The following is a 27,438-nucleotide window of genomic DNA, read 5'->3' as shown; positions in this document are numbered from 1 at the left end:
AATGGGGACCAGACTCTCCAGAATCCTGGTTCCTGGTGGCAGGAGCTGGTCCCGCCCCCCTGTACCCCGATCTGCCAGCCTCTGAGCCTGTGCTAACTGCATCCCAGAAAGTAGGAGGAAGCCTGATGTCCCTGAGCTCTCTTGCTGGTCCTGGTGTCACTGAAGCCCCTTGCCAGGCTACCCCAGTCACACTGCAAAAGCCTCAGGACAGGGGTCCCGTCTAGAGTTGGTGTATTTAGAACCCCAAATTCTGTCACCTGCTCCAGCTCTGCCCTGAGCTCTGAGGGGCATCAGTGTTGCCCTGGGCTTGGCCTGTGGGACTGGGGCAGGATGGACTGGCCTGGCTCTGGGTGACCCCGTGCCTGGCACCCACCTCAGTGCTGGCGTTGAGAGGCAACTGATCTGGAAGAGAACCTGGCAGGGTGGCTTCCCAGACCTTTGCTCTTGCTGTCTGTCTCCCGGGGAGCCAGGTATCCAGTGGGAAGATGCGGTTCCCAACCACAAAGACTTGGACTCAGGTTCTGTCTGCCACTTTATGGTTTGTGACATCTCTACCTCTGAGCTGCAGCTTCTTTTTCTTTATACCAAGGAGTGTCCCTGCCTCGCGGGACTGTGAGACCACAGGGGTGACCGCCGTCAGTCCAGGGCAGGTCTCATAACAGCCTCTGTAGTCCTTGGTCTCAGAACCCAGAGGGAAGCATTTGTCACATGCCAAGCTTTGCACTGGGCATTTTAAGGATGACTTGTCTGCTCTTCGCATCGCCCTGGAAAGGCAGCCACCTCTGCTCTGCGCTGTCCAACACAGGAGCCGGTAACCCCATGTGGCGATTGATGCTGAAATTGAATGAATTGAAGTGAAGTGGAATTTAAACTCAACTCCTCTGTCAGGTCGTACTGGCCACACATGAGGTGGGCAATAGCCTGATGTGGCCCCCGCTTCTGTTTTGGGCAGCACAGATCTAGAACATGTCCGTCCTTGCAGAAATTTTGTTAGCCAGCGCTGCACTGTGTTATCATCCCATTTCACAGGCGTGAAGTTGAGGACTGGGGTGGTGATGGTCACGTGTTAGTCTCCGCTGGCTGGGGGTGAGCTGGGACGTAAACCTGGGCCCATCGGCTGCCGCTGCACAGCTCGTGGTTCCAAGTGTCAGCACGTCTCACTCTGCTTTATTCCTGGCTCGGACACCGCCCCCTTCCCAGCCTCCGTGGGCTCCCCAAGGGCACAGACCGTGTGATCTCTGCGCCCCAGGGTGGGCGCTTGGGCTGAGCATCTGTGGAGCGGGTGATGGAGGGAATGACTGACTGAACACTCTCTGCTGAAACTTTGGGGCGAACTTAACTCCCCTTCTGAGGGAGTTAATGTGGGGAGGGCAGAGCCAGCTGCTGAGGAGTGATGGATGGCCCCTCTCCCAAGATAAATGTGGCAGTCAAGGTAATCGGATTGTGTGTGACGGTCTAATTTGTAGGCGAGGGGAGGAAGCGCCCAGCCATGCCTCGCCCCAGCCGCCCGTATTAGTTTAATCAAATGCCCAGTATCTAAATGACTGGGCCAAGTGATGGATGATGTGAGCTTTGTTAAATGCTGTTGCCCTGTCGGGCCCAACTTCCCAAGGCCCTGCCCGGTTCCTGGGCTCTTTAATTTGTTTTTTCTTGCTTGGTTATCTCTGTGTGGGGCAGGGGAGGGGGGCTGGGGCTCTTCTGTCTGTCTTGAAGTCTCTGGTTTTTCATGGAGGAGGAAGGGGGAGGAGGCCAGACCTGGGGGAGAAGGGGGATGCAGTTACCTTCTGCGCCTTCTGAGAAGCCTTCCTGGGTGGCCGCACAGTCCTGGTGAGCCGGACTCCCTGGACCCTGTCACCCTGGGCTTCGCCGTGCGTTGTGTGTCTTCCGTCGCGGGCAGGCGCTCCCTTACCCTGGGCTAGCCTTTTCACGCCCTTAATGGGGTTTTTGGTATACCAGAAGTTTTTCACTTTATTGTAGGAAAATACCAACTTTCCCTTATGGTTAGTGCTTGCTTATCTTCCTTGAGAATCCCACCCAACCCCAAGATCGTGGAGATATTCTCCCGTATCACCTTTTAGACAGTGCATTCCCCCTGCCCATCTTTTTTTGGTCCGAGGAAGGGGTTGTTTGCAGTCTGTTCATTCTGAGCTCCAAGCACCTGCTCTGGGCTCCAGACCAGGCTGGGTCCTAGGAAGACATGAGAGCTAGAAGAGGACAGTCTTGTCCTCCAGGAGAGACGGTGTATTTGAGCTGACGCGCGCTGTGCCACCCTGTGTGTCAGTGGGGGCTCCCCGTTCCCGTGTGGTCCTCTGCCTTCAGTCAGTGCTGAGTGTCACCTGTGTGCCGGGCGTTGTGCACGGCCCTGAGGATGTGGTGGGCCCCCCTGACGCGTGACCCCTGGCCCTGGAAGAGCTTCTGTTCCGGTGCTGGGAGTGAAGAGACAGGTAGAATCTCTAAAGTAAAAGGTAGTAAGTGCTCTGGAGAACCGTGATGCCGGGGAGGAAAGTAGAGGGCGACGGGCGGCGGGAGGAATTGCCGTCTAGAAGCTGGAAGATCGGGGGAGCCCTGGCAGAGTGAGGACGGGGGCACCACGTGGCTGTCCAGGGCGAGGACCTTCCAGGCAGAAGTCGCCAAGGCCCTGATAGGTGCCCATGATCGAATATCCCTGGAGGGAGAAATCAAAAGCCACCAGTAGTGGTTTGAGAGGAACGGGGACAAGGATGGGGTCGGGAGCCTGGTTTTTCAGTGCATACCTTTTATCTACTTCTGTGTGCTTCTGACCGCATGCACACATTACCTCTTCAAAATAATACTTCAGGGTTAAGAAATGGAACTGGATTCGTCGTGTGTAATGGGAAATCTGGGGGTTTGGAGGCCGGCGGGCATGGGCCCAGATCCCTCTTACGGCCTCTGCCTGAAATGTTAGTTCTATAAAGAGAATGGATTTGTGTATTACTTCTGTAAATAAGAAGTAAATTTATTAAATAAAAATAAATAGGTCCGACTATGCTGTTTGCACTGGTTGTCCTTGAGCAGGTTCCTTAACCTCTCTGAGCGCTGTTTTCCTCCTGTCGCATGAGGGTAGTGATCTCTACTTCACATGATTGTCGGGAGAGGGAAGGGAGGGAGGGGATGTGCTGCGTTGCTGCCTAGTTTGCAGCTGACCTTCCCAAGGATGTGTCCCTGCACGACCTGGCCCTCCTCAGGGCGAGGAGGGAGAGTACAGCCCAGCGCTCAGGTTCGTCAGGGCTCAGGACCCCAGGAAGGTCCAGACCCTGCAGTGCAGCTCCCCCGAGGGCACTTGGGTTTGCTGCAGCCCCCCAGGCTGGGAGCCTTCCAAGTCCCTGTGCCCTGCCTGGTGGTCAGTTGTCTGACCGGGCGGCCAGCAGAGGGCTGCCCACTTGGTGCGTGCTCGGCTCAGGCCACATAGGCACCCAGCTCCGATGCCCCTCCCTGCCCTGGTGTTTCCTTCTCTCTGTGCGCGTGTTAATTTTTCATGGCCTCCATCAGAGGCAGAAGGCAGAGAGCTGTTTCCTGCAGGGAGAGAGCAGGCACCGGAGGGGGGAGAAGGGCGGGAGAGCTACGTGGTGATTAAACACTGCAGAGGCCTAAACAAATGACGCTCCCTCCCCCAGCTGCTCTGGAAGAGAAGCAGGGATCCAGGCCTGAACTGCAGATGGCCCAGGCTGCTGTCTGTCCCCCACCTACCTGGGGCTGCTTCCTGAGAGCCTAATTCAGTCCTTACAGCCGCTCCGTGAGGCCAGCCCCAAGGCAGAGGGCTACACAGGTAACACACTAGCAAGTGGTGGAGCTGGGAGCTTACTGCGGGGGACAACAGTGTCCCCTGATAGAACGGAGGCTTTAATTAGACCACATGTGCAAAGTGCTCAGAGGAGTGCCTGGCCTGAATCAAGTTCTCCGTCTGTAGCCACTGTCAGGGTTACCTCATTACACCTTTAGAGCAACTAGGTGAGAAGGTTTACGTGCAAGTGAAGGAACTGAGGTGCCCACACCTGCCAAGATCACACAGTTGATAACTAGTAGGTAAAGTCAGGGCTCCACCCACTTCTGACTCCCTACCCAGTGTCCTTTCTCCCATCCCATAAGCCAGGAGGAGAGAGTCGAGGGCCTTGTATGCAGAGGTCAGGGGAGGTCAGCAGCAGTATCAGAGAGCATTTGCCAGGCACAAGGTTCTTCTGGCCCTAAGAGCTTTCATACATTCTGAACCCAGAAGGGGAGAGAGAAGAGTGGTTCCCTCTTGATTTGTTCATGCAGCGAGTGGACACCTGCATCTTGCCAGGCACTGAGCTCACCCCCTGGTCTAGAGCAGTTGTTCTCAAAGTTGGGTCTCTGGACTAGCAGCATCAGCATCACCTGGGACCTGGTTCAAAATGCAAATTCTTTGGCTCCACTCCAGACCCACTGAATCAGGAACTTCACTGGGGGTGGGGCCCAGCACGCTTGTGTTTTCACAAGCCTTCCAGATGATTCTGATGCATGGCACAAGATTGAGAACCCCTGGCATGGAGATCCAGGTGGTTCAGCCCTGCCCTGGGACCTCGCCATCCAGACATCACCCAGGTGTGTTAACAGTCTGAGTAACAGGTGCAGCCAGGAAGCACCAGATGTAAATGGAATCCTTATAAACCATCCTTGTTTCCATTACAGCAAGGCAACTGGATATTTAAAGAAACCTCTGAGAATCATTTCATCGGGTGAAGGATCTTCTTACAAAAAGAAAAATCCTCTCTTATTTCCTGGCCCGTCCCCGCAGTGCTCTGCAAGTCAGTCTCTATCGTGAGGTGTCCTGAATGGTGTCTACCTGTATGTGGCTAAAGCAAGTAGGTAGCATGCTACAAGAATGACACACATTCTCCAGAAGGCATCAGGGAGCCCTGCAGTTTGGGAGGACAGCCCAGAGGGGTGAATGGAGGCCAGTCTGGTGTTTCAAGCAGCCGGGTCATACACTTGCCAACCTGTCGGGCACCTGGGGAGGTAATAACAGCCAGGCATGAGTGCTTTCCAGGGCTCTGTCGAGCATCCATACTCTGGGTTTCTCAGAAGAGGAGCGGAACGACCAATTAGGAAGTCAAGACGTAGAAACGTGAAATGTGCCGGCGATCAGCTGCTCTTGCTGGATGAATAGATAAGAGAGAAAACCCTACAACACAGTTTTGGATAGAGAACCCATTTGAAGGTTGTCACCTCCCACAGTGCAGGGTCAGGAAGGAGCGTCTGAACTGCCACTGCATGCTGCCCAGGCGGCGGCAGGCTCCTCGCAGGTGGCTGTATTGTGTGCTCTGAGCTTACAACACCTGCCTGATTTCCAGATTGGTCGCAGCTGGTGTGGAGCCCTGCCTCTACCTCTAAGGCCCACCTGCCTCGTAGCTGAGGCCTTTGCCCAGTTGAGACCTCCACCTAGCTAGCTCAGAGTCGAGGAAGGAACTTCCATCTGCGTTTCTTGCAGCAGGAACCTGAGATTCTTGGAGGTTAACCAGGTCACTCAGCCGGGGGAGGCAGGGAAGGGGTTGGATGGGGTGAGGGTCTGAGTGGTTGGGGGGGAAAGGGAGGGTCTGGTCAGCAGCTTTTTCCTGAGTCTGCTCTTTCTTAAGAAATGAGTGGCCGGGCGCAGTGGCTCACGCCTGTAATCCTAGCACTCTGGGAGGCCGAGGCGGGCGGATTGTTTGAGCTCAGGAGTTCGAGACCAGCCTGAACAAGAGTGACACCCCGTCTCTACTAAAAATAGAAAGAAATTAATTGGGCAACTAAAACTATATAGAAAAAAATTGGCCAGGCATGGTGGCGCATGCTTGTGGTCCCAGCTACTTAGGAGGCTGAGGCAGAAGGATTGCTTGAGCCCAGGAGTTTGAAGTTGCTGTGAGCTAGGCTGAAGCCACGACACTCTAGCCTAGGCAACACAGTGAGACTCTGTCTCAAAAAAAAAAAAAAAAGAAGCAATGAGTGACCTGAACCCAAACTCAGTAGTCAGGGATGTAGATCACCCAGCGTGGCGCAGCCCACCCCACCCCCTCCTGCCCCATGTCACCGCAGCACACGTCCCCTTGGTCACTCCTCAGCTCTGGGTGGCTTTCCAGGCGGTTCCTTTGTAGAAACAAAAATGCCCTGGGATTGGTACCTCCCTGAGGCTTAGTCTCAGGAAAAGGACCCCAGGACAGAGTCTGAGCTCTGGTTTCTTGTGGCCAGGCTGGGTGTAATGAAACCATGTTTGAGGAGTCCTGAGGGTTGTCACTGGCCAGAAAAGCCAAGGGCCTGGGACAGGACATGGGGGGCCCAGATCAAATCAAATCGAGGGAGTACACAGCCGCGCCTCAGCACTCCAGCTGATGGTGTCTTGCCATCCGTGAAGGCCAGACAGCAGTGATGTTTAGACCCGGGGGTCTCTGTGACCCTAGGAAGGGCCTGGCCTCACTCCAACCACTCCTTCTTATGCTGGGAGGGGGAGGACACAGCCACGCTGCGTGCACCCAACTGGGATGCCTCGGAAAAGTAAATTACCCAGGGAAGAAATTGATTCCCATAACCCCTCCTTACCCTTCCAGCTCCCTGGGAGCCAGCAACGGGCAATGGTGTTTAGCCCCAAGGAGAAACTGTACGTGCAGAAGGGAAAATAGGCTCTCAGGGTGGCTTCTGCCAGAACAAGAGGCTGGAGTGCAGGCACCGTGATTCCAGGGGGAACAGCTCCTGGGCAGAGCGAGTGTGGCTCTCTCCTCACCTTGCAGATGCACCGGGAGTATGGACCCGGGGCCAGCTGGAAAGAACATCCCCGCCTCCCTGGGTGGGCTCTGCTCTGTCCTGCTGCAGGCTCTTTGGGGGTGAGATAGAGGTAGACTCTGGGCTGCCAGCACTTAGCCCTGTGGACACTGGTGCATTGTGGGGTACCAAGGAGATCTGTCCTGTTGGAACCCAGAATACAGGGAGCGGGGCAGGGCAGGTACACAGAGCCTTCCTGGCCTCAATATGTTGGTGGGGGCGGGGAGCTCAGGGCCACTCTCCTCTCTCCATGCTCTCCTCTCTCCATCCGCTTGCTTTGCTGTCAGTGCTGCCGAATTTCCCACTGAGGTGACCTAGAGCTCCCCCAGCCTTGGTCCTGGCCTGCCACACACTCAGGTGTGCCCTGAGGCAGGTTATATCTCGCTTCTCCAAGATGGGGGGCTGTGGCTACCCCACCGGGGCTGGCGAGGGCCTGGGGAATGAGCACGTGTGAGCCAGCCCCTTGCAGGGCGCAGGACACGATGGCAGCTCCTGTGAGCTGTTCTTGGCCGACGCTGGCACGCTGGCCCACACCCCTGTCCAGGCCAGAGTGCCGAGGGGCACTCTGCAGAAGTGTTCACTGGGCACCTCCAGGAAGGCACAGCCTCTTTCTGATGGAAACAGCCTCTCCAGCTTGTTGTGGGCTGTCTTTTCAATTGAACCCGAGTTATCTGGGAAGGCCCAGGTGATAGTGTGAGGTGGGCAGGGAATTTTCCGAGCCTGGATTTTCCTGAAGCCCACGGAGAGGCTCAACCTGTCTGGTGTCTCCTCTTTGTGTCCATGCATCCTGCTCAGCCGGCCCAGCCACCACCGGGTGAGGGATGGCCAAACCGGTTTGGGAAACAGCCCTGCTTGCTCTGAGGTCCCCCAGAGTTCAGTTCCCAGGGTGAGTTCACACGCCTTGAGACTCCAGCTCCCGGCTCCTGCCAACCCAGGCAGCCCTTGGGGAGAGGGGGTGGGGTGTCCCGGAGGCCCTCTCTCAGGCTAGGCTAGACCACAGGACCTGAGAAGGCACGACCTGCTCAGCGCGGGGAGCAGGGCGGACTGGGTGGGCCGGGCCATGAGCTGTGTGAACGTCCCAGGCCAGTGGACCCCGGCTGGCCAGTCCTCCCTGCAGCGTGTGTGGATGTGGGGGGCTGGCAGAGACGGACAGATTCCCTTGCAGACAAAGAGCCAGCAGACAATTCCTCCTCATTTTTCTTTTTTCTTTTTTTTTTTTTTTTGCCTTTCTAACTCCCTCAGTGATGGAGATGACAGAGCAGGGAACAGAACACAGGGATGATCTAGCAAGGCCAGAAGCAGTTGAAACTCAAGACGGGGTGCAGCCGACGGTGCTAGTGTGACAGTGTGACTGTTCTGCAGCAGAGTGAGATTCCCCCCAAGGGAAACCTCTCGGGTTTTAGGTCCCAGGGGTCAGCTGTCAGGGCCACCAAAGTCCAACCCAGAACTCCCCAGGAAGAACGTTTCCTGTAACCAAGGAGAAGGCCTTACCCCTCAGTGCCTCAGCAGCTGAGGCTACAGAGTGCTCCCCGCTTGCCCAGGGTCCTACACACGTCACCTGTCTGGCCCCAGAGAATCCACTGTCCTTTGTGGGCACCTGGGCAAGGTGAGCTCCCTGGAGCCTGTCTATCTACAACCCACGCTTAGTGGGAGGGGCCCACTCCAGCTTGCCCCACAGCACCTGCAGGACTGGGAAGAGGTCACGCCCTGAGACGTGGCTGCTGTGAGGCCAAGGGCCGATCCAGGGGCCACAGACTTCAGAGGGCAGTGCCCACCCCTTTTACTTGCGGCCCAGAGAGGGGAGGAAGTTGCCTGCAGTCACACAGGAAGTTGGTAGCAGCCCCCAGGCAAGAAGCTAGGAGGCTGCGAGTCATGGGAGTGGGAGGTGGGTGGGAGGTGCAGAGCTGTCTCCTGGGGACGTGTCTGCTCTCAGATGTGGTGTCACAGACTTGTGGGCTTGTGAGGGAAACCATGGTGCACCAGCAGCAGGGCCGCTGTCCTGTGGTGCGCCAGTGTTTGACTCACCCTCTCTTGGGCCTTGATTTCCCATTTGTAAAATGCGGACAGTCACATCCTTGGCTGGCCCCTCAGCGGGGCTTGCGAGGCTTAAGTGAAGCAGTGGGTGCCATGTGGTTGGGAAAACTGCCAGGTTGTCTGTGCACTGCAAGGCCAAAAGGGGCACCCTGTCCTACGGACACATGTGTGGCTCTGAGGCCACGCCACTGATCTCCTGGGGCCAAGTGGCCACTGTTCCAGCCCTCTGTGGTCATGTGTTTCCTGTGCTGTTTCCTCCTGAAAGGAGATGACCCCAGAGAACTGGCAGGGAGGGGGGCCCTTTTCCCATTTCTGGGAGTGCTACGGCAGTGTTGGGTCTACAGAAGGGGACAGGCAGGAAGCCCTGCCTAGGGCCAGGCAGAGTAACAATTCTGTGGACAGTTCTGTTCTCAGGGTTCACAGCTCAGACCACTGGTTCTTGCTACAAGCAAAGCGGTAAGAGCAGGAATCCTGGCGCCTGTCCCCCCAGCCTACTGCTGGGCACAGTGGGGTAGGAGCTGAGGAGGGGCCGAGGCTCTTCCCAGTGCCCAGGCCTCCCCATGACTGGCCCCTTGTGTGGGCCTGGGGTAGAGAAGATGGCTACAGAGTCTGCCCAGCCCCTGCACCCAGGTGCTCCCAAGGAGGAAGGGGGTCCAGCCAGACTGCCCACCTGGCACTGCTGGGCCTCAGGGCTGAGTCAGAAGTAAGTGGTTGTCAGGGTGAGCTCTGTGGGGGCCTGGGGTCCATCTGACGCAGAGTGTCTAGCAGGGAAGACACTGGGTATGGGCACAGCTGGGGCTAGGGGAGCGCCCAGCAGTGGGGCAGGGGACACTTTCTGTCCAGGGAGCATCCAGGGTGAAGGGGGGTGGTGCAAGTCTGGGCACGTTTGAGCATCTCTGTGACCCTCTTGGAGATGGGTGAAAGAAACTATTTTATTTGAGCAATTTTATACAGCACATTGGTGGTGAGACAGAAGAATCTCTTAATCCTAAAGGAACATGTATATAGTAACAACGAAAACAGTTACAGTTTATTCTTATATAATGCTTTCTACATCCCGGGCATTGTACCAGCATTTTCTGATATTAGCTTGTTTAATCCTCATGATAATTTAGAAGCTAGGTAAGACTCATTATCCCCATTTTCCAGAAGGGAAAAACAAAGCATAGAGAGCTTAAGTAATTTACCCAGAGTCACACAGCTGCTACGTTGCCGAGCTGGGATTTGAACCCAGGCGGCCTGGCTCCAGAGCCCATGTTCTTGGCCACTCTGCCTTCTGGAGGCGGGAGACAGGAGGCAGTCAGCATTTTACTGCTTGGCAGTGTCTGGCTGGGACTCTCTGACATGAGACTCACCATCTCTCTTGTGGTTATAAAGCTTGGGTCCTTCCTTCATCTTGGGGCTCCTCACGCTGGGCCAGCGAGCAGGAGAGGTTCCTGTTGTCCCCCCATTTTACAGATGAGATGAAGAGAATAGCCCAGGCCTATGTCCTACACCCCTGCCCTGCTGAGCCCTCACCGCCCCTTCTTTTCTGTGCACACAGGTCTGGGACCCGTGGTCCCAGGCACAGGCAGGAGACTTGACTGCCTGGAACCCCATGTTTGGGAGCTGAAGGAGGATGGTCAGAGGGTAGGAGGGTGTGACCTGGGCCCAGGAAGAAGAGCCCTGGGTGAGATGCTGCCCGACACCGGGAAGCCATTAGCGTGAACACCAGTGCCAGCCCGTGGCAGAGGAAACCCCGGGGCCAGGCTGTCCTCCTAAGTTATACGAACTGTTGTTTTCCGTTAACTGCTTACCTTCTGTTCGCCATTACTGGTGTGGCTGTGCCGGTCATGAAAGGGGTGTCACATGACTCGGCTGCAGGTTTATCTGATGACAGCAGCAATCTCTGACACACCCCTGATGGGATTCCAGTCAGAGCGCTGTTCCTGAAGTCAGGTCCCCACCGCCAGGGACGGTGAGCTGTGGCTGGGGTGGGAGGTGTTAAACACCCCAGGCACCAGGTCGCAGGTATTGCCCTGATCATCTGGGTCTCCGTGTCTGTCCTTCCCTCCGGTCTCTGCGTATTGGGTTATTTCTGGCTGTGATTCACGTCACTCTGTTAGTCATGTGTTGGCCACATACCATGTGCTAAACGCCATGCTGGGTGCAGGGTTGCAGAAGTGAACCCCTTGAATCCCACCATGGCCCCGGGAGCCCATGCTCTCGCCGTAGAACAAACACATCGTTCTCTTGAGTGGCCCAACTCTTGACTCCTGTCTCTGTCTATTGATCCGTCTGCCGGGCCCTGTGTGGCCTCTGGGGACACGGGTTGGAAAGAGGTGATCAGAATGCATTTGTGGAAAAACTCTGCTGACCGCCTTGCGGAGGGTGGGTTGGCAGGAGGCAGGTTTGGCGACTGAGATAAACGACAGGATGCTCGTGTCATAATTCAGGGAGAACCCGCAAGGCTGCAGAAGGTGACTGGATTGGAGTAGGCAAGGAGCAAAGGGAACAGACTGCAAAGATAACAGAACTGGTGACGGTGGGCAGGGCAGGGCAGGTGCCGTGCTCCTGCGGATTCGGGTGGAAACGGGAACTTGGGATGGGTCAGGGAGGAAAGTGGAGGTGGGGAGGGTCCCAGTGCCGGGGGCCTGGCTCTCCTGCCCCTGACTCACTGGGGACAGGGCCCTGCCGCTCCTATGCCCACTCTTCCCTGTCAGGGAATGGGACCACTGTCGCCTCAGAGGGTCTCGTGTGGCCTTTGCAATCTAATGGGACGGAAGCATCTGAAAACGTATCATTCGTATTTTTATTGTAATAGTGAACCAGGGTCTCCAAAGCACCCCCTGACTGACTGACACACACACACACACACACACACACACACACACACACACACACACACACACACACACACACACACACACACACACACACGTTCCTCTTCCCCAGCAGCCTTTTAGCCGCGAAGGTGCACTTTGATACTTAATACCCCTTTGTTTCTCTTTGCTAGTGGCTGTAGGGTGTTTGATGACTCTCCTGCCGGCCCTTACTTCCAGGGCTCTGCACCCTCCTCCAGAGACCTTTCATCCCTCCCCTGCCTCCCCCGACTCCCCCCTTGCTACTCCCACCCTTTCCTGACTCCCACATCTTACCAGGAACGAGCACCCAGGCCTCTCGCAGTCCACGCCTCCCCAGCCCCGGCAGCCCCACGGGGAGCACCTCGTTCCCTGTGGCCACCACGCTGCCTCTGGTTTCCTTTGCACGCAGCCTTTCCCACATGCCCAGGTGAGCCTGTCTGCTTCCTCTGATGCTCGGACATGATCATTGCTGACAAAGGCTGGTCGCTCAGCTGGTCTGGGAGCGCAGCTCCACCGTTCTTCTCCCTGGCATCCGGGCAATCCCTAAATTAGGGCCCAGCTGCTTCTGCCTCCTGCCGCGTCTCCTTTGGTCAGCCCGCCCTGGGCCTCCGCTCTGCTGGGAGCTGCGGGAACAGAGGCAAGTACAGGGACGTCACTGCCTCCAAGGAGGGCATGCCAGGACGGAGCTGCCCAGGGCTCCCCACCCCGCCTCACCCTTACATCTGGTTTCCTTTCTCTTTTCCCTGAAGGACAGCGTCAGGGCTGCTGGCCACAAGGGGAGTTGCTGGGAAGATCTTGGGGAGCAGATGTCGGGAACGTGGTGCTTCCTGACCCTGGAGGCAGGTGCACTCGTCCCCGTTTGTGTTTCGGATGAGCAGCCACAGGGCGACTGGTGTTGATGCTGCTGTCGCCGTAGCGTCCTTAGGTGCAGCTGGGCAGAGGCCATTAGGCACGTCCACTGGGTCCCATTAGTAGAAGATGCCACACATTGTCCCACACCCCACTATCTCATGTACCACTAAGAAGGAAAAATGCGCCGCCAGTCTGTCCTTTGACGCAGCATCACTGTAAGACTCACGCTGCCCATCAGTGATCTTGGTTAAGTCCAGGGCTGGTGCGGAGCAGGAACCCTGGTGTCCCTGTGGCTTCCTGGAGAAGCTTCAAAGACAAGTGCAGGCAACAGGAACGTGAGAGGTCAGCTGTCCCTTGTGCTGACCCCTCAGGGCTACTGCTCCTCCTGTGGATGTGGCCGTAACTGGATCTTGGCTGCTAAGGCCAGGGCCCTAAACGGGGCCGTGCGAGGTGCTGGGCCTGGGTCTCAGGCTGTTCGGATCCTAAGGAACCTGCCCTCTCCCAACTCAAGGTGGCTGCTGTGGGGCCGAGGGCCTGTGGGTGTCCCACGGGGAACTCAGGGAAGCAGAAACAATGCCTTCCTTCCAGGGCCACCGGTGCCTTTCTGCTGGCTGGAGCAGGATTCGTGCTCCCTGCATCTCAGAGTGGGACACTCGATGTCCTCCCTCTGCCCTTTGGTGGTTCAGAAGGGAGGTGGGAGGTGGGGCCTCTAAAAAGTCCGTGCTGATGAGCCAAGGGCCTGGTCATCTGCTGGGTGCTTACCGACTCCCTGTACCCCGCCTCTCCGCCTCGAGCTTCCAGAGCTTTGTGTCTACCCGGGACGTTTGTCTCTGCAGGGACAACAAGGCCCCACAACCACCCTGTTGGTCGCCCCTCTACCAACCCAGGTCGATGATACTCATCACATTCCATGGCGCGCACACGTACAGCACTGACTGTGCCTGGAGCTGTTCCTGTGCTTCATGGTGGTAACTCAGTTCATCCTTGCAACTCCCCTAGGAGACCAGGCCACTGAGGCGAGGAAGGTGAAGTCACTCGCTCAGGGTGTCCCCGCGGTAGCAGAGACAGAACTGGGATCAGGCCTTGAGCAAGTTGGTCCCAGTCTGTGCCTGCCCAGCCCTCCCAGTGTTATGCGACGCACTGGTGGGTGCAGGATTGTAGGGGCTGCTTTTCTGGGGGTGGTGTGGGTTACAGGGTCCTGAGCCCTCTGCCCTCCCCCCGCTGCCCCCCACCCCACTTTCTGGCTCCTACTGGGAAAACCCTGGGGTTGATTGACAACACTAATTTACACTTCACACCCACTCTGTGAAGCAGGCAGCTCCTGTGAAACCCATTTTACAGATGGGAACCTGGAGGAAGCACCATGGAGCCTTGAAGAAGCACAAGTTCTGAGGAAAGAGGTGTGACATTGTGTGGTGTCCTGTGCGGCTGGCATGTGGAGAGGTGGCCTTAGGCTCACAAATGAGAGACCACCTCCCATCTGTGAGGCGCTGTCCTGTCTGCTCCGAGCAGAGCGCAGCTGTAGTTGTCCCGCCTGCCGTCCTGAGACACACACGGTGCTGACACAGACTTCACGCTAACTGCACGCCAGGCACTTGCACACACTTTGTAGGCGTTAGTGTCATTTAAACATAATCCTAAGGAGTGAGCGTTAATATTATGCCTGTTTGACAGATAAAGAAACTGAGGCCCAGAGAGGTTAATTTGCCCAAGGTGACGTAGCTATGAAAGGTGGAACCAGGTTTCAAGCCCAGACTTTCAAGTCCCTTGTCCTGAACCACAGGGCAGCAGCTGCCCCCTCAGGTCAGGACAGGCGAGCCCAGGCTATGGTGCAGCTTGCGGGGCAGCTGGTTGGTCCTGAGTGGTTTGGACTCAGCAGTGGGTGCCGCGCAGGGTTTTAGTGGGGATGCTGACCTACTCACATTACTGTGGCAACTCGAGCACACAGTAGGTGCTCTGCAGCTGTTTGTTGATGACTGTTGAATGGCTGATCAAACACTTTGGTACCTAAGTGTCGGGAGCCTGGTCGCAAGGATGCCAGTTAGGAGGGGGGTGGGCGAGGGCCCAGTGGGTTCATTTTAGACGAGTTGGGTCGTGCGTGCACATACACCATGCTGAGAAGTTGGAGGGGTGCTTGCAAATGTGGGTTAAGGCTCAGAGTTGGCAGCTGGGGTCTGGGGAGACCCCTCCACCACAGCACAGCCCCTGGACTCCCTGCTGGCCTGAGAGCCCAGTCCCCTGGGTGCCTCTGCACCTGCCAGCACCAGCCGGTGAGGAGGCCCCGCCTCAGGTGAGGAGGCAGAGGGGAGTGCTTTAGGGGCCGCCCCTGGTTACCGCACTGAGAGACGAGTCTGCAGCTGGGTCTGCCTCTCTCTCCTCCAGGAAGGCCAGGACCCATCAGAGGTCTCTCTGGGGGAGAGGAGCAGTGGGCGCGGCCACAGCCATGCTGTCAGCCTCAGGAGCGGTGGTCCCATCTGGCCTCCCATGGGCCAACCCTGCAGGCCCCAGCCTGCCCCCATCCCCCTTTCTGTGGCTGAGCCTCTGCTCCCAACAAGCCCCCCTGCTTCCTGGTTTCTGGTGGGCAGAAGGCCTCCCTGTGCTGACACCCCAGATTGGGAGGACTCTAAAAAGAACATACGGCGGCACCAAGGCTCCTCTCCACACCCGTCGGCAGGCTTTGGTGTATCTCACTGTGGACAGGCATGGGTCTGAGTAGCATCTGTTGACAGCCGTGCAGGTGATGTGTACGTGGGGCTCTGCCCACAGCAGCGCCGGGTGGGCGAGGAGAGGCAGCCACGTGCACTGCCCAGGGCTGTCCTGGGGCCGAGTGAGCTGCACTTGGTAGAGGGCCTCGGGATCCTAGCTGCTATTTTAATTTGGAGATTGGGGTTCTCTGTGTGAAAAGGGGGCCTTTGGGGCCAGGCCTGTTACCACCAGTCAGTGGGGCTCACAGGACGAGAGGAGGGCTGACCACACTTGCTACCCAGGCGGTGGGAGGGCCCTCTTGACCTTGGCTGTGGCAGAGAGGGGCTCAGGTTAGGACTGAAACGGCCCTCCCGCAGCGGGTACACTGCGCACAGCACGCCAGGTGCACCTGTCCCTCCCACCCCATCCTGGGACTGCTTGTGCCCTGTCCCAGCGAGTGCGTAGACCAAAGGCAAGCGGGTCAAAGAGGCGTGCGGGCCGGACCCACCTGATCTGAGCAGGCAGGCCCCCGGCGCAGACGTGTGCGTGACGGCCAAGATCCAGGCACACACCCAGACACCCGCCCAGCTGGTGTCACTCTGTCCTTGCATAATACCCCGCCTGCCCCTGTCTGTCTCCTGTCCTCCTGGTTCTCTGGCAGTGCCCAGACTCCCTTTTTGGCTGCAAATCCCCATGTGTTGTCGTTAACCGGCGTTTGCCTCAGAACAGCTCGTGTTGGTTTGCACCACAAGGAGAACATGCAGTCCACTGCCACACGTGGCGCCAAGCTAGGGACTACCAGCACGGCCTTTGTGCTCACTGTCCTCCAGGGGTGAGGGGTGGAGCCTTCCCGCCTCCCACTCCTTTCCTTCCTGGTTGTGGGAATGTGGCCTTCATGGCTGCCTGGTCTGCATGTCACGCCTGCTTGCACATGCCAGACCGCACAGCCAGGCCCTGCCACGCAGCCAGCCTGACTCTATTCCCCGTGTAGAAACCACTCCCCTAGGAGTAGGAGGAGGAGGGCTGTCCTTGGCCGAGCAGGGGGAGGCCTGTGACATTGGAGGAAAGCCCTGACTCCCCCGTGGCGCCCTGCCCCCCGCATGGCATGACTGGCCCCCAGGAGGCGCAAGGGCTGGAAGGGGTGGGGCGGGCAGCAGGCGGCACCATCTGCGGCCGTCCTTTGTGCTGGCAGCCGAGCAATCCCTCCATTGCAGCGATCGGTGGGCCTCGTGTTTGGCATGCAAATGAGTTTCCAGATGCCCGGTGCCCCTGCACAAGAAGCCGGAACTAGGGGCCTGGGAGAAGAATGGAGCGATCTGGAAGCCCATTTCTGTTCATTCCAGCCTCCCTGAATAGGCTGCCCCCCCTCCAGCCACGGCAGATGTGTGCTGGATGCCCGCTGTAGGGGCATTGCCAGTTTCTCGGCAGACACACGCCAGGGGAGGGTCTCTTCTCTCTTGTACCTTCCTCCCTTTGAGGGTGGTGGCAAGACGACCCCACCGAGGGGCAGGATGCATCTTTTAAGACTTAGCCCTTCCACTGCCCAGTCCTGGAGGGAGAAACAGGTGCCCTCTTAGGGATCACAGCCCCACTTGCCTCCTTGGTTGGGCATCTTCGTGCACCACACAAGACAAGCAAGTGTAGCCAGCGGCCTTGGCATGACCTCCCAGGGCTTTGGGCTGACAGGGAACCCTGTCCAGGATCTGGGCGGTTTGAAGTGGCAGCCTGCCCAGCCACTCCCGATCGTACGTTTGGGTGTCTTCCCGTGGTTCCGGCTGAACGCCGTGAAGGGGGTGACTCAAAAGGAGACTGAGGGATTCCCTATTGAGTCGGAGGGCTAGGAGGCCATGGCCACCTGGGGCTCTGCCTTCTGAAGGGTTTCACCTCCTACTCCACCTTCTGTCCAGCCTGGGGCTCCACCAATGTAGTGTGGGGCAGGGGGCAAGAACATTACCTCTGTCTCTGTCACCTCTGGCTGCGATTACTGTGAGCGAGTGACTTCGCCTGCCTGGGCCTCAGTCTGCTCTTCTGCAGAATGGGGATGACAGCAGCCAATGTCCTGGATCTCGCGAAGCCTGTCATGCCGTGTCCAGATGGGAGGACCCTTGAAAGGAGGCAGTGGGCTTTGCATGCAGCCAAGTGGCTGAGCCATTCTGGTTCAAAAGACCCCGGTCTACTCCGACTGGGTCAGCTACTTCCAGAACCCTCAGATCAGCGTGGCTGAAGTCCTCACAGAAAGAATTGGGCATTGGCTGAGGCATGACCACCCTTTGTGCTTCTGCCTGTTCCCATAGCCCAGGAGGATGGCAGAGCAAGAGGCATTACTCCTTTTTATTTCTAAGCAAACTGAGGCCCAGAGAGGGTGTCTGAGCTTCTTGAATCACACAGCAACATGATGACTGACCCCAGCCTTCCCTACTCCCCCTCAAACTTCGGTTGCATCATATACTTTGGAAGGACTGGCCAGCCCAGAGCCCAAGCCGAGGCACGCTGACCTTGAGAGTGCTTTTGGCCCCTGGTGGCCACATGGGGACAGTGAAAGATGAAAGAAATGGCACTTTTCCCAGTACCCAGTTCATTCAGCTTTCTAAGCCCCACTGTGGACGGCTCTTCCACGTTCCCGCATTTGGTGCCCCTGGAGGTCTCCCTCCTAGCCCCACCCCCCACAGCCCTCAGCTCTGGATGTCTTTTGTCCTCGAAGCGTTTGTGCGGAGCAGTGCAGGGACTATCCATGGGTGTGACAGGAAGGCGTGTGCCCCGTGTGTGTGTTCAGCGGGGCGGTTTCTGGGTTGGAGTTTCAGGGAGAGCCCTACAGACAGCCCTGGGATGGTCAGCAGGCTCCAGGAAGGCTGTGGATCTCTCTCAAACCTTGCAATTTTTGAGCCCACCTGTGGGAGACGCCACACGGCGCTGACTGTTGACGGTTTGAGAGGGTGGGCTTCATTGAGGGGTCTCGGCAGGCGGCTCTTAGCCGCGCCTGACTCAAGGTCTGTGGCAGGCCCCCCTCGTCCGTCCAGTTTCCCCTTGGCACCGTCTCTGCCACTCCTTTCGTCATCTGGAGTCTCCTTTGCTGCCTCCGACCCGCACTTCTCAGCGTGGTAGCCATCAAAGCGGGCCCTCTTCTGATCTGCTCCTAGCGACAAGGAAGCTTTCACTCCTTCAGGGCTCAGTCCCATTTTATAGTTGAGAACACCGAGGCCTCCTGAGAAGGCTTAGTGAATCTCCTTGTGTCACACGAATCTGGGAGCAAAGCCACTGTCAACAGCACCAAGTCCAGGGAGGGGGGCCTGGGGGCCTGTGTGTGGCAGGGTGTGGCAGCCGAGGTGCCACTGACCATCCTGTCCCTCCTTGCAGCCCTGCTGTCCTCCTGGTGCGAGGAGCTTGGCCGCCTGCTGCTGCTTCGACATCAGAAGAGCCGCCAGAGCGACCCCCCCGGGAAACTCCCCATGCAGCCGCCCCTCAACTCCATGAGCTCCATGAAACCCCCTCTGTCGCACAGGTGAGCAGGGGTGTGCCACAGGGGGTGGGCCGGGGCTGCTTGGCGGGTGCTGAGGGTGGGAGCGTCTGCACAGCGGTGAGGATATCACATTTTCTAAGATGCGGTGTTTGAAATCGTCGTGGGTGGGCGCCGTTTCTCTCTCATCACACGGAGGTCGAGAGCGCTGGGTTTACCCAACCTGCCTGCTTTGTTGCTTCAGTGGGGGCTGTTTCTTCCTCAGGTTCTAGGCTTCTGCAGAAAGTTAGAAATCCTGAACTCAGGGCTTTCTCTCTTTCCTGAGCTGGGTCTTGGGCAAACCCAGAAAAACCGGGCTGAGAGGGTCTCAGGAAGGCCACAGGGCTCGTGGTCCCACCCTGAGATGGGGACAGAGCCAGCCCAGGCCGACCACATTGGAGCCCCATGAGGCTGGACCAGGCCCGCCAGAAGCCTGGAGTCCTGGGCGGGGGTGGGCAGAATGGGCCTGCTGGAGGCTGCCAGGCACCAAGGAATTGTCCAGTCCGCCCCGCGCCAGCCTCAGGAGGAGCACGTGGTCAGGACTGGCAATTCCCCCAGTTAATTATCTCGCACGTCCCTTGCAGAGCTGGGGATGCTCTCTCCGAGCGCTCTGCAGGCTGACCCTGGAACAACGGGGCCTGTCACGCTGTCTGCTCTCGCTGTGTGTGTCCCCGCTAATGACCAGGAGGGGCATTTGCAGTCAGAGCTCAGCTCTCATTATCCAGCCCGACCGAGGGACCTGCAGCCCAGAGCACACTGCAGGCAGACCTGGGTCACACCATCGAGGCGCTGCTGAGAACTCGGGTGTCAGCCACACTTTATAAATCGAATTAGAGGCTTGTTGACTCTCAGAGCCAGAAAGGACCTTAGCACTCATCACATCCAGTGCCCTACCTGGGCAGGATCGCCCCTGACATGTGGTTGCCCGCCTCGGTCGGAGCCGCTTTGTTCCATAGCAAGCCCACCAGCACCCAGGGCGTTGCCTCTCTGGACCCTGGGTCTGGCTGCCGACAGCTCTGAGCCTCTGTGCTGTGGCAGTGTTTCTCTGTGGGGCTGGCTTTTGCACAGGGTCATTGTTCATGGTGCAGGACTTTGTAGAGTATTTGGCGTCTCGGTCTCTGCCTGCTCGACTCTTCCGCTGACTGCCCGCTTCCCCTCGAGCATTGCAACAGCAGAAGCCCCTCACACGTTCAAGGCGGGCATCACTCTTGGTTCAGAACCACTGCTCTAGGCCGGGCGCGGTGGCTCACGCCTGTAATCCTAGCACTCTGGGAGGCCGAGGTGGGAGGATTGCTTGAGCTCAGGAGTTCGAGACCAGCCTGAACAAGAGCAAGACCCTGTCTCTACTATAACAACTAAAAATAGAAAAAATTAGCCAGGCATGGTGGCGCATGCCTGTAGTCCCAGCTACTCGGGAGGCTGAGGCAGGAGGATCGCTTGAGCCCAGGAGTTTGAGGTTGCTGTGAGCTAGGCTGACACCACGGCACTCTAGCCCGGGCAACAGAGTGAGACTCTGTCTCAAAAAAAAAAAAAAGAACCACAGCTCTAGAGAGACAAAACGTACCTTCTCCTACCTTCCACCCCCTGTTCCTGGTTTGGCTAAAAGCCACAGGTCATCTCATCTCAACCCAGCCACTGAGCACAGGGCGTGGTTGAATTTGGCCTCAGCAACATACTTTGCAGCTGCCCTTGTGAAACGTTAATGCATTAATTCTGGCCCAGCTGGCTGTCCCTCCAGAATCATCCTGCCTCTCATCATCCCACGTCTGAGCTTCCCAGCTCTCTCTCCTCTGAGTATTTCAGTAACGTTGTTACTGATAACGGGACAGAGCCCTACGGCTCCCCACTAGAGACCTGCCTCAGACCTGCTTGACTGTGATCATTCAAGCCACAGAGCGCCACAGATACGGTGCATGGCCGGCCCTTTGCCAGGTCTTCGCGAAGTTGAGCTAAGGCATGAGACTGTTCAGTCCCAGGGTTAAACGGAGATGAGACGTGTCTGTGCTCAGAAGCCAGCAGATCAGGAGAGGGTTAGGGTTAGTGGACAGGCAGGCTGGGCCTTGGGGTTCCAAAGGAGGAAGATGGGTCAGGGCTGACTACTGGGGGCTTCCCAGAGGGTAAGGGATCTTGACCTTGAAGTACTTGGGCTAAGAGTGGGCAGGTGCATTCTATGAATTCAAACTGGCTTTCCAAGAAATGGGGCGGGCTAAAGAGCCACTGGCCAGCACCACCATGGCTTCCGCTCCTGTAAGTGCAGCAGTGTGACAGAGAATGCAAAGCAGGTGGTCTGGCAGCTTGAGGACCAGTCTGGTATTTTCTGTGTGGGCCGGAAGACTTGCTGAGTGTTGATAGCCGACCTTGTTCAGTGGAACAAGGCCTCTGCGGGAGAGCAGTGAGGCGGCGGGCCTTCTGGGCAGTACCCTCGGCTATGAATGGCAGAACTGGAAGGGAAACTAGGCCCAGAGTAGGAATGTGACTTGCCCAAGAACACACAGCCAGTAGGGGCAGAACAGGTTAAACTGCACCCTGCTCTGCTGCCGGCCAACTGGCCCTTCAGGGTTGACACGGTGGTATCTGGTTGTTAACCTGATTTGGAGGATTTTTCTGGAAGAGGGTCATCTACTGTCTGATCCACTCACCCTGTTTCCTGTTTTCTAGTGGGGCAGTTGGAAGTGAAAGTGGTGTCACCAGTTGAACAAGGACAGAGCCCAAGTCCCATCCCCAAGCCCAGGGCTGTTCTGAAGACATTATAGTCGGGCAATTAAAAGTTGGCTGGTGGCCGGGCGCGGTGGCTCATGCCTGTAATCCTAGCACTCTGGGAGGCTGAGGCGGGCGGATTGTTTGAGCTCAGGAGTTTGAAACCAGCCTGAGCAAGAGCAAGACTCCGTCTCTACTAAGAATAGAAAGAAATTAATCAGACAACTAAAAATATATAGAAAAAATTAGCCGGGCATGGTGGCACATGCCTGTAGTCCCAGCTACTCGGGAGGCTGAGGCAGAAGGATCGCTTGAGCCCAGGAGTTTGAGGTTGCTGTGAGCTAGGATGACGCCACGGCTCTCACTCTAGCCCGGGCAAAAGAGTGAGACTCTGTCTCAAAAAAAAAAAAAGTTGGCTGATGTCTGCTTGTAATTTTGATGAATTTCCCAAGGGAGAAATCCCTCATTTCCAGGTAAACTGCAGGGAGGTCTGTCACCTTGTAAGTCCCTAATGTGATTTCCCAAACGAGAAAGAAAGAAAATGGAAAAAGAACGTCAAGAACTTTCACAGTTAGCTTTCGACCCGTCATCCTCAACAGTCTCAGTGAATGACTTGGAGGAAAGAAGCTCCGGTTGCCTTTTCACTGAGGAGACGTTGGCAGAGGCGAGCTTGGGTACCCTGGGGTACGCAGGATTTGCTGCTCAGAGGTGTCCGGCTGTTTGAAGGCTCAGGGTCCTTGCCGAAGGCTCTGAAGACCAGAGAAGGGAGAGGAGGAGGGAGCCAGGGAGCCCAGCAGCTTGAAGCCTGCCCCACCCCCAGAGACAGCGGGTGCCTGGAGGATCCCTGGTGACTTTAGTTATTTCTGTGGCTTGGGTCCACTGCAGGCTGCAGAGCTTTGGTGCCACAGCACGAGGCTGCAAGTCAGGGCCTGAGTTTTTCCACTCCGAGGCTGTGCCACCAAGCAAGGCCCTGTCTGAGCCTCGTGGTTCCTTGCCAGTGGGGGACTTGGAATGTCAGGGAAGGGTCAGGCTGCTGTAGCCCCCGAGGCCATTTTTGAGGATAAGGGTGGTGAGGAGGAATATTAATTATCCAGTCTGTGAAGGTCTTTAGACTCTGAGTCTCCCTATTTTGTCCTCACCACCGGCCACAAGTGGCGCTGCCCTCTGTACTCACAGGTGTCCAGAGTGCTGCGCGAGGGAGCGGAGGCCAGAGAGGCCAGGCGAGGCCCCAGGCCAGTGACTGAGCAGCAGGACACCTTGCAAGTCCCTGCAGTGACCTAGAGTTGATGCCAGCGAAGTATCTCTGCCTTCTCTCCCGGGTTTTTAATGAGTGGTTAAAAAAGCCGTTTGTGATTAGCACATTGTCCATATGCAAATCAGTGTTGCAAAGGTAATTAAGGGCCTAATAAATCTTGTTTATGCTGTTAATTTGATTACAATCAAAGCCAGCGAGAGCTGTTCGGGAAGTCTCCAAGATCAGAGGTGCCATCCTTCCTCCTTCCATCCTTCCAGGTGTGGGGTGTGCAGCCCCCAGAGGAGAGGCTCCCGGATGGGAGAGACCCCTGCATCCCCTGGGTGTAGCAGGTGGGCCGTGGGCCCTGGAGCCAGGTGTCAGGCCTCCAGTTTCAGCTCTGCCATCCTCTTCCTGGGTAACTTTAGGCAGTTACGTGCCTTGTTCATGCCTTAGTTTCCTCATCTGCAGAAGGGGACGGGCAGCAGTGGCAGGATGTCCATGCTTGTCACCGAGCCTGGCACACTGCAGGTCCCTGGAACCCGTCATTATTCCCCGGCCCTCAGCTGGTGCCATCAGACTCTGGTGTGCTCATTTGTGGTCAACGGACAGGGGGCCGATCGGAGCCCACCCCCAGTCTCCTTCCCTTGGTCACGTCACATCACACCATCTTCACAGCTGTCACTGCAGCTCTTTTTTGCATAGCCGTACCGGAGCTCGGTTTGTGGTAGGCCCTTCTTGCCCCCAGAACATTTTTACAATAAACAAGCAAGGAAAGGGAGAATCCAAAGACCGCCGAGTCCCTGTTCCATCAGTTCCAGATGGCCAAGGCACAAGGGTCTTTTCCTTCCCTCCTTCCTACTGAAAATTTTAACACCCTTTAATACGCAGTTCGCTGCACAAGTTCTAAGTTTCACCGCAGGGAGGGAGGAAGTAGGCCCCAGCGGTTGTAATGATGGAGAATGCTGTTAATGGTTCCCCTAAATTAAAGAGGGTGGGAGCTTCGGCTCCTCCCGGGCTTGGCATTTCATTAGCAGTAACGCCATAGCCGTGAGCGGAGACAGGACCAGGGCAGCCAGATCAGGGAAATTAATCAGGATCTGTCCGACGATAGCCTTAATAGGAATTGGTATTTCTCCCAAATAAAGTGGCTGTTAGAAGTGCAAGGGAAGAAATGATCCAGCCCTCCCCCCACTCTTCCTGCCATGAATGTCTGTGTAGACGCTGCCATGGCGGGTGCCCGGTAGCCAGGAGTGATCCCTTCCTCATCCCAGGCCTTGCTCCTTTTCTCGAATTCAGCAAACCTCGATCAGTGCCTGTCGAGCTGGTACAGGGACGTGTAAACCGTCCTCTGTGACAGCACTGGGAAGAGCTTTTCTCTGCAAAATAAATGGAGAAAGTGCTGAGGGAACAGAGGAACATGCCCTTGATTCTGCTTAGGAGACTCATAAAAGGGAGCATGCAGGCCGGGCTTTGAAGCATAGGTAAGAGTTCACTGGAGAAGGGAAGGCAGAAGAAAACCGAGGAAGGCCTCCGAGGTTTGGAAGACACATTCCTCTAGCTGACAGGCAGGAATGATAACAGCTCCTCCCGTCACTAGCATAGTCACCAAACCCCTAGGCACCTTCATCGTGTCACCAAGTGTATGCGGGTACCTACACCATGGCTGGGCTGCAGCGTTGGAGAGAAAGGTACAAGCACAGTTGAGCAGGGTCCCTCTATCAGGCACTGTGCTAAACGGTACCCGTATTCTCATGTTTTATCCTAAAAGAGTGTTAGTCCCACTTTACAGGTGAGGAAGTTGAGGCTGACTTCAAGTAACATGTCCAAGGTCACAGAAATCATCAGTGGCAGAGCCAGGGTTTGGCCCCAGAGAGTCTGGCTCCAGAGCCCAACCCCCATAGGTAACCTCTCTCCTACAAGGCTTCCCTCTGTCCTTTGAGTATTAGCCTCAAAAAGAAGTCCCTGGATCTTGTCCAGGGACTAAAGTCCAGGCTAAAGCAGACAGTTCAGGGTACGAAGTGTTTTTCCTGGGACGCTATTTGGATGTTCTTTGCAGCCAGCCTTTGAGGCCCAGTTTTACGTCTCCTCTACCTGTTCATGCTGGTGACTTCCCTGAGAATCCCCGGAAAGACGTACCCCTCTCAGAACTCTCATGGACTTCTAGGTGGCCTTCGTAGCGCCCGCGCCCTGATGTGGCCCGGTGACCTGGCGGCCTCGCCCTTGACGAGCTCTGTTACCGCTGTGAGCTCGGCTCCTGCGAGAGGCGTCTGTTGGGGCCGCCTAGCAGGGCATTGATGAATTCTTAGTTCACTAATTCCCTGTATCAAGAAGCCACTTGATAAATCCTAACAGCAATAGCAGCAGCCAGCAGTTTCAGGGTGTCCCAGGTGTGCTGGACGCTGTTCTTTGTGCCTTACATGTGTGAGGCACTTACGCTTAATCCTCACGACAGCGTTCCCGGGGAGGAACCATGATCATCCCCAATTCACAGATGAGGCAGAGTGACAGTGGGTTCATCGTTTCCCTCTCGTCCCTGTCTCCCTCAGTGGGCAACTGTCGGTCACCCTCAGGCTCAACGAATGGACATGCTCAGTCATTCCCAGCATCCCTCTGAGGGTGAGCACAGAGAAGCGGTGGTCCCCCCGGCACTTGCTTTTGCTTAGCAAAGACTTCCTAAGCCCCGTAGGTGTGTGAAGACATCATGCCAGGCACGGGGAGCCCAGGAATTCAAGGTGATGGCTCCCGCTGCAGAAGAAGCAAGACAGCAGGCTGTCACTTGTGTCCAGGAACATGAGGAGCCAGTGGGGTGCAGTCCCACGTGCAAGGTCTTCCCAGAGGAGATGGCCATGGGCTGAGGCTGGACCAGATGAATGGCCTTTTCCGGGCGGGATAGGGCGTCCCAGACTGAGAAGCGGTGCGGAGATGGGCGCGCAGCAGCCACCGTCTCGGGAGGTGCTCGGCAGGCTGAACGGCGGCTGCTGAGATCCAGGTGGCTTCTGGCCTTAGTGCCCCTGTGGGTGGAACAGGATTGTTGGGGCGGTTTGGGCTGGACGGGACCGTGGCCACGCCGGGTTAGAGGCGTACAGAGTGGGGCAGAATTACTAAGACGTGCCAGGCTCCTCTGACTGGCTGAGGGTGTCTGCAGGTGAAACTGCGCTTATCGGGGGAGAAGAAAGGGTCGTGGGGCACCCACCAGGCCGTCCTCCCACCTCGGCCGGGCCTTGCGTCCCTGGTAGCAGCCCAGGAGGCTGGCTTGTCCTCGACATCCGGTGGTGTCTGAGTCCAGCAGAGGGGTGGCGTCGGCAGAGCAGCCGCGGGGGGCCCGCCGGGGCGAAAGCCTTCGCTGTGGCAGCGGGAGCCATCTCCCCCAGAGCGAGATGAGTCACAGCCGCGTCGGTGCGGCTGCCACTTCTGCTTCTGCAGCAGGTGCGTGTGCAGGCAGGCACGTCCGGAGGCCGCCCTACGTGCGGGTGCCTGTTTCTCCCCCGCGTGTGCAGCAATATGCCAGCAGGGCCCTGTGTGCGTGTGCACATACATGTCCCCGACGTGTCCATGTGCATCTTCGCTTGGGGGCGGTGAACCTTCCAGTCAGAAGGTGGGCTGCCCAGTTTGGGAACATTGGTTAAGTTTGCTTCTCACCGAATTTGGGGTGGAGGGGGCAAAACAGGAAGGAGCCGGTTTCCGCCCACAAGGCCCACCCACGGAGCTGCAGGGCAGTTGGGAGCTCGTTTGTGGCCTGTGCAGTGTCCCCAGTGAGCCAGGGCCTCCCCGGCTGAGGTGGCGAGGCAGCAGCTGCCAGCTCCCAGGGGCTCCCTGGGGGCCGGGGGGCGCTTACTTCCTGAGCCTGGACAGCCATATTCTGAAAGGACAGGGACCCCTTTCTAATTTGACATTGGCCTGGGGAGTTGGCAAGAACTTTGCGGGCAGAAGTCCTGGGGAGAGAAGAGACTCGGGCTTGTGTTTTGTTGAGTTATAGATGATCCTGTGTTTGTCCAACACACCTAGGATGTGGGCCTTGCAGGACAGCAGGTGTCCAGGGGTCTCCTCTTTGTTTTTTAAAGCGGTAGCCTGCCAGGCCTCCCTGCAAGGCTCTGGTGTGCCAGCCGCGGGGCCAGGTGGTGCTCGGGTCCCCAGCGACCTCCTGGGAGAGCAGAGGTGGCTGCAGCCCAGCCTCCCCGAGGAACAGCTCACTGCCTGCTTTCTCGTGCTTCTCTGCACTACCTGCTCTCTCTGGGCTCCTGGTCCCCAGTCTGCCACCTCGGGAACGGAGTCTGCCACTGTCACCTTTGGCCCATGCATCTGGGTCTCACCCCTTTCCACAGGCCACTAGCCCTCCTCTTGTCCGCCAGCTAAGTGCCCTGACTAGCTCCTCCTGTAATTCTAGTCCTGAGGTTTCCCCCAGAAATCATGAGTCATCTCAAGTCTGTGTCATGTCTCAGCTGAGAAAGCCTCTTTTTTCCCTCCCGCTGGTTCAATGTCATCGCCCACTCAGGTTCTGTGACCTGCAGTTGGAAAACACTGAGCGTAGAGTGCGGGAATCATTCTTACGCCCGTTTTACAGATGAGGAGAGTTGAGTGCAGACACTTGCACCGGGCCCTGAGCACAAAGCCTCTGCCGTCACGAGCTCTGTGCTAGTGCAGGTGGAGAATAGTCAAATAAATACATGATTATGACAGCGGTGGAGTGCTGTGAAAACAATGCAAAGCCGGGGTGTGGGGAAAGGAAATGTGGGGCGGGGTTACTCCTTTTACCAGGATGGTGGGGCAGGCCCTTCCGACGACCTGCGCAGGGACAGGAAGGAACCCAGGGGCCGGCGGGCGGAGAGATC

General features: G+C 57.1%; 1 protein-coding gene across 1 annotated transcript in view; it reads left to right on the top strand.

Moving 5' to 3' along the window:
- The window catches only part of ZMIZ1 (zinc finger, MIZ-type containing 1), a 182,575-nt gene that overhangs the window by 131,085 nt on the left and 24,052 nt on the right, over positions 1–27,438 (top strand). Inside the window, exon 7 of the mRNA XM_012663351.1 lies at positions 18,540–18,684. Within this exon, the coding sequence (XP_012518805.1) occupies positions 18,540–18,684 (145 nt within the window). The remainder of the gene's footprint in view (positions 1–18,539; positions 18,685–27,438) is intronic.

The sequence above is a fragment of the Propithecus coquereli genome, unplaced genomic scaffold (assembly GCF_000956105.1).
Source record: "Propithecus coquereli isolate 6110/MARCELLA unplaced genomic scaffold, Pcoq_1.0 Scaffold80, whole genome shotgun sequence".
In the NCBI taxonomy this organism is placed as follows: Eukaryota; Metazoa; Chordata; class Mammalia; order Primates; family Indriidae; genus Propithecus; species Propithecus coquereli.
This window is presented reverse-complemented; position numbering and strand designations above follow the sequence as displayed.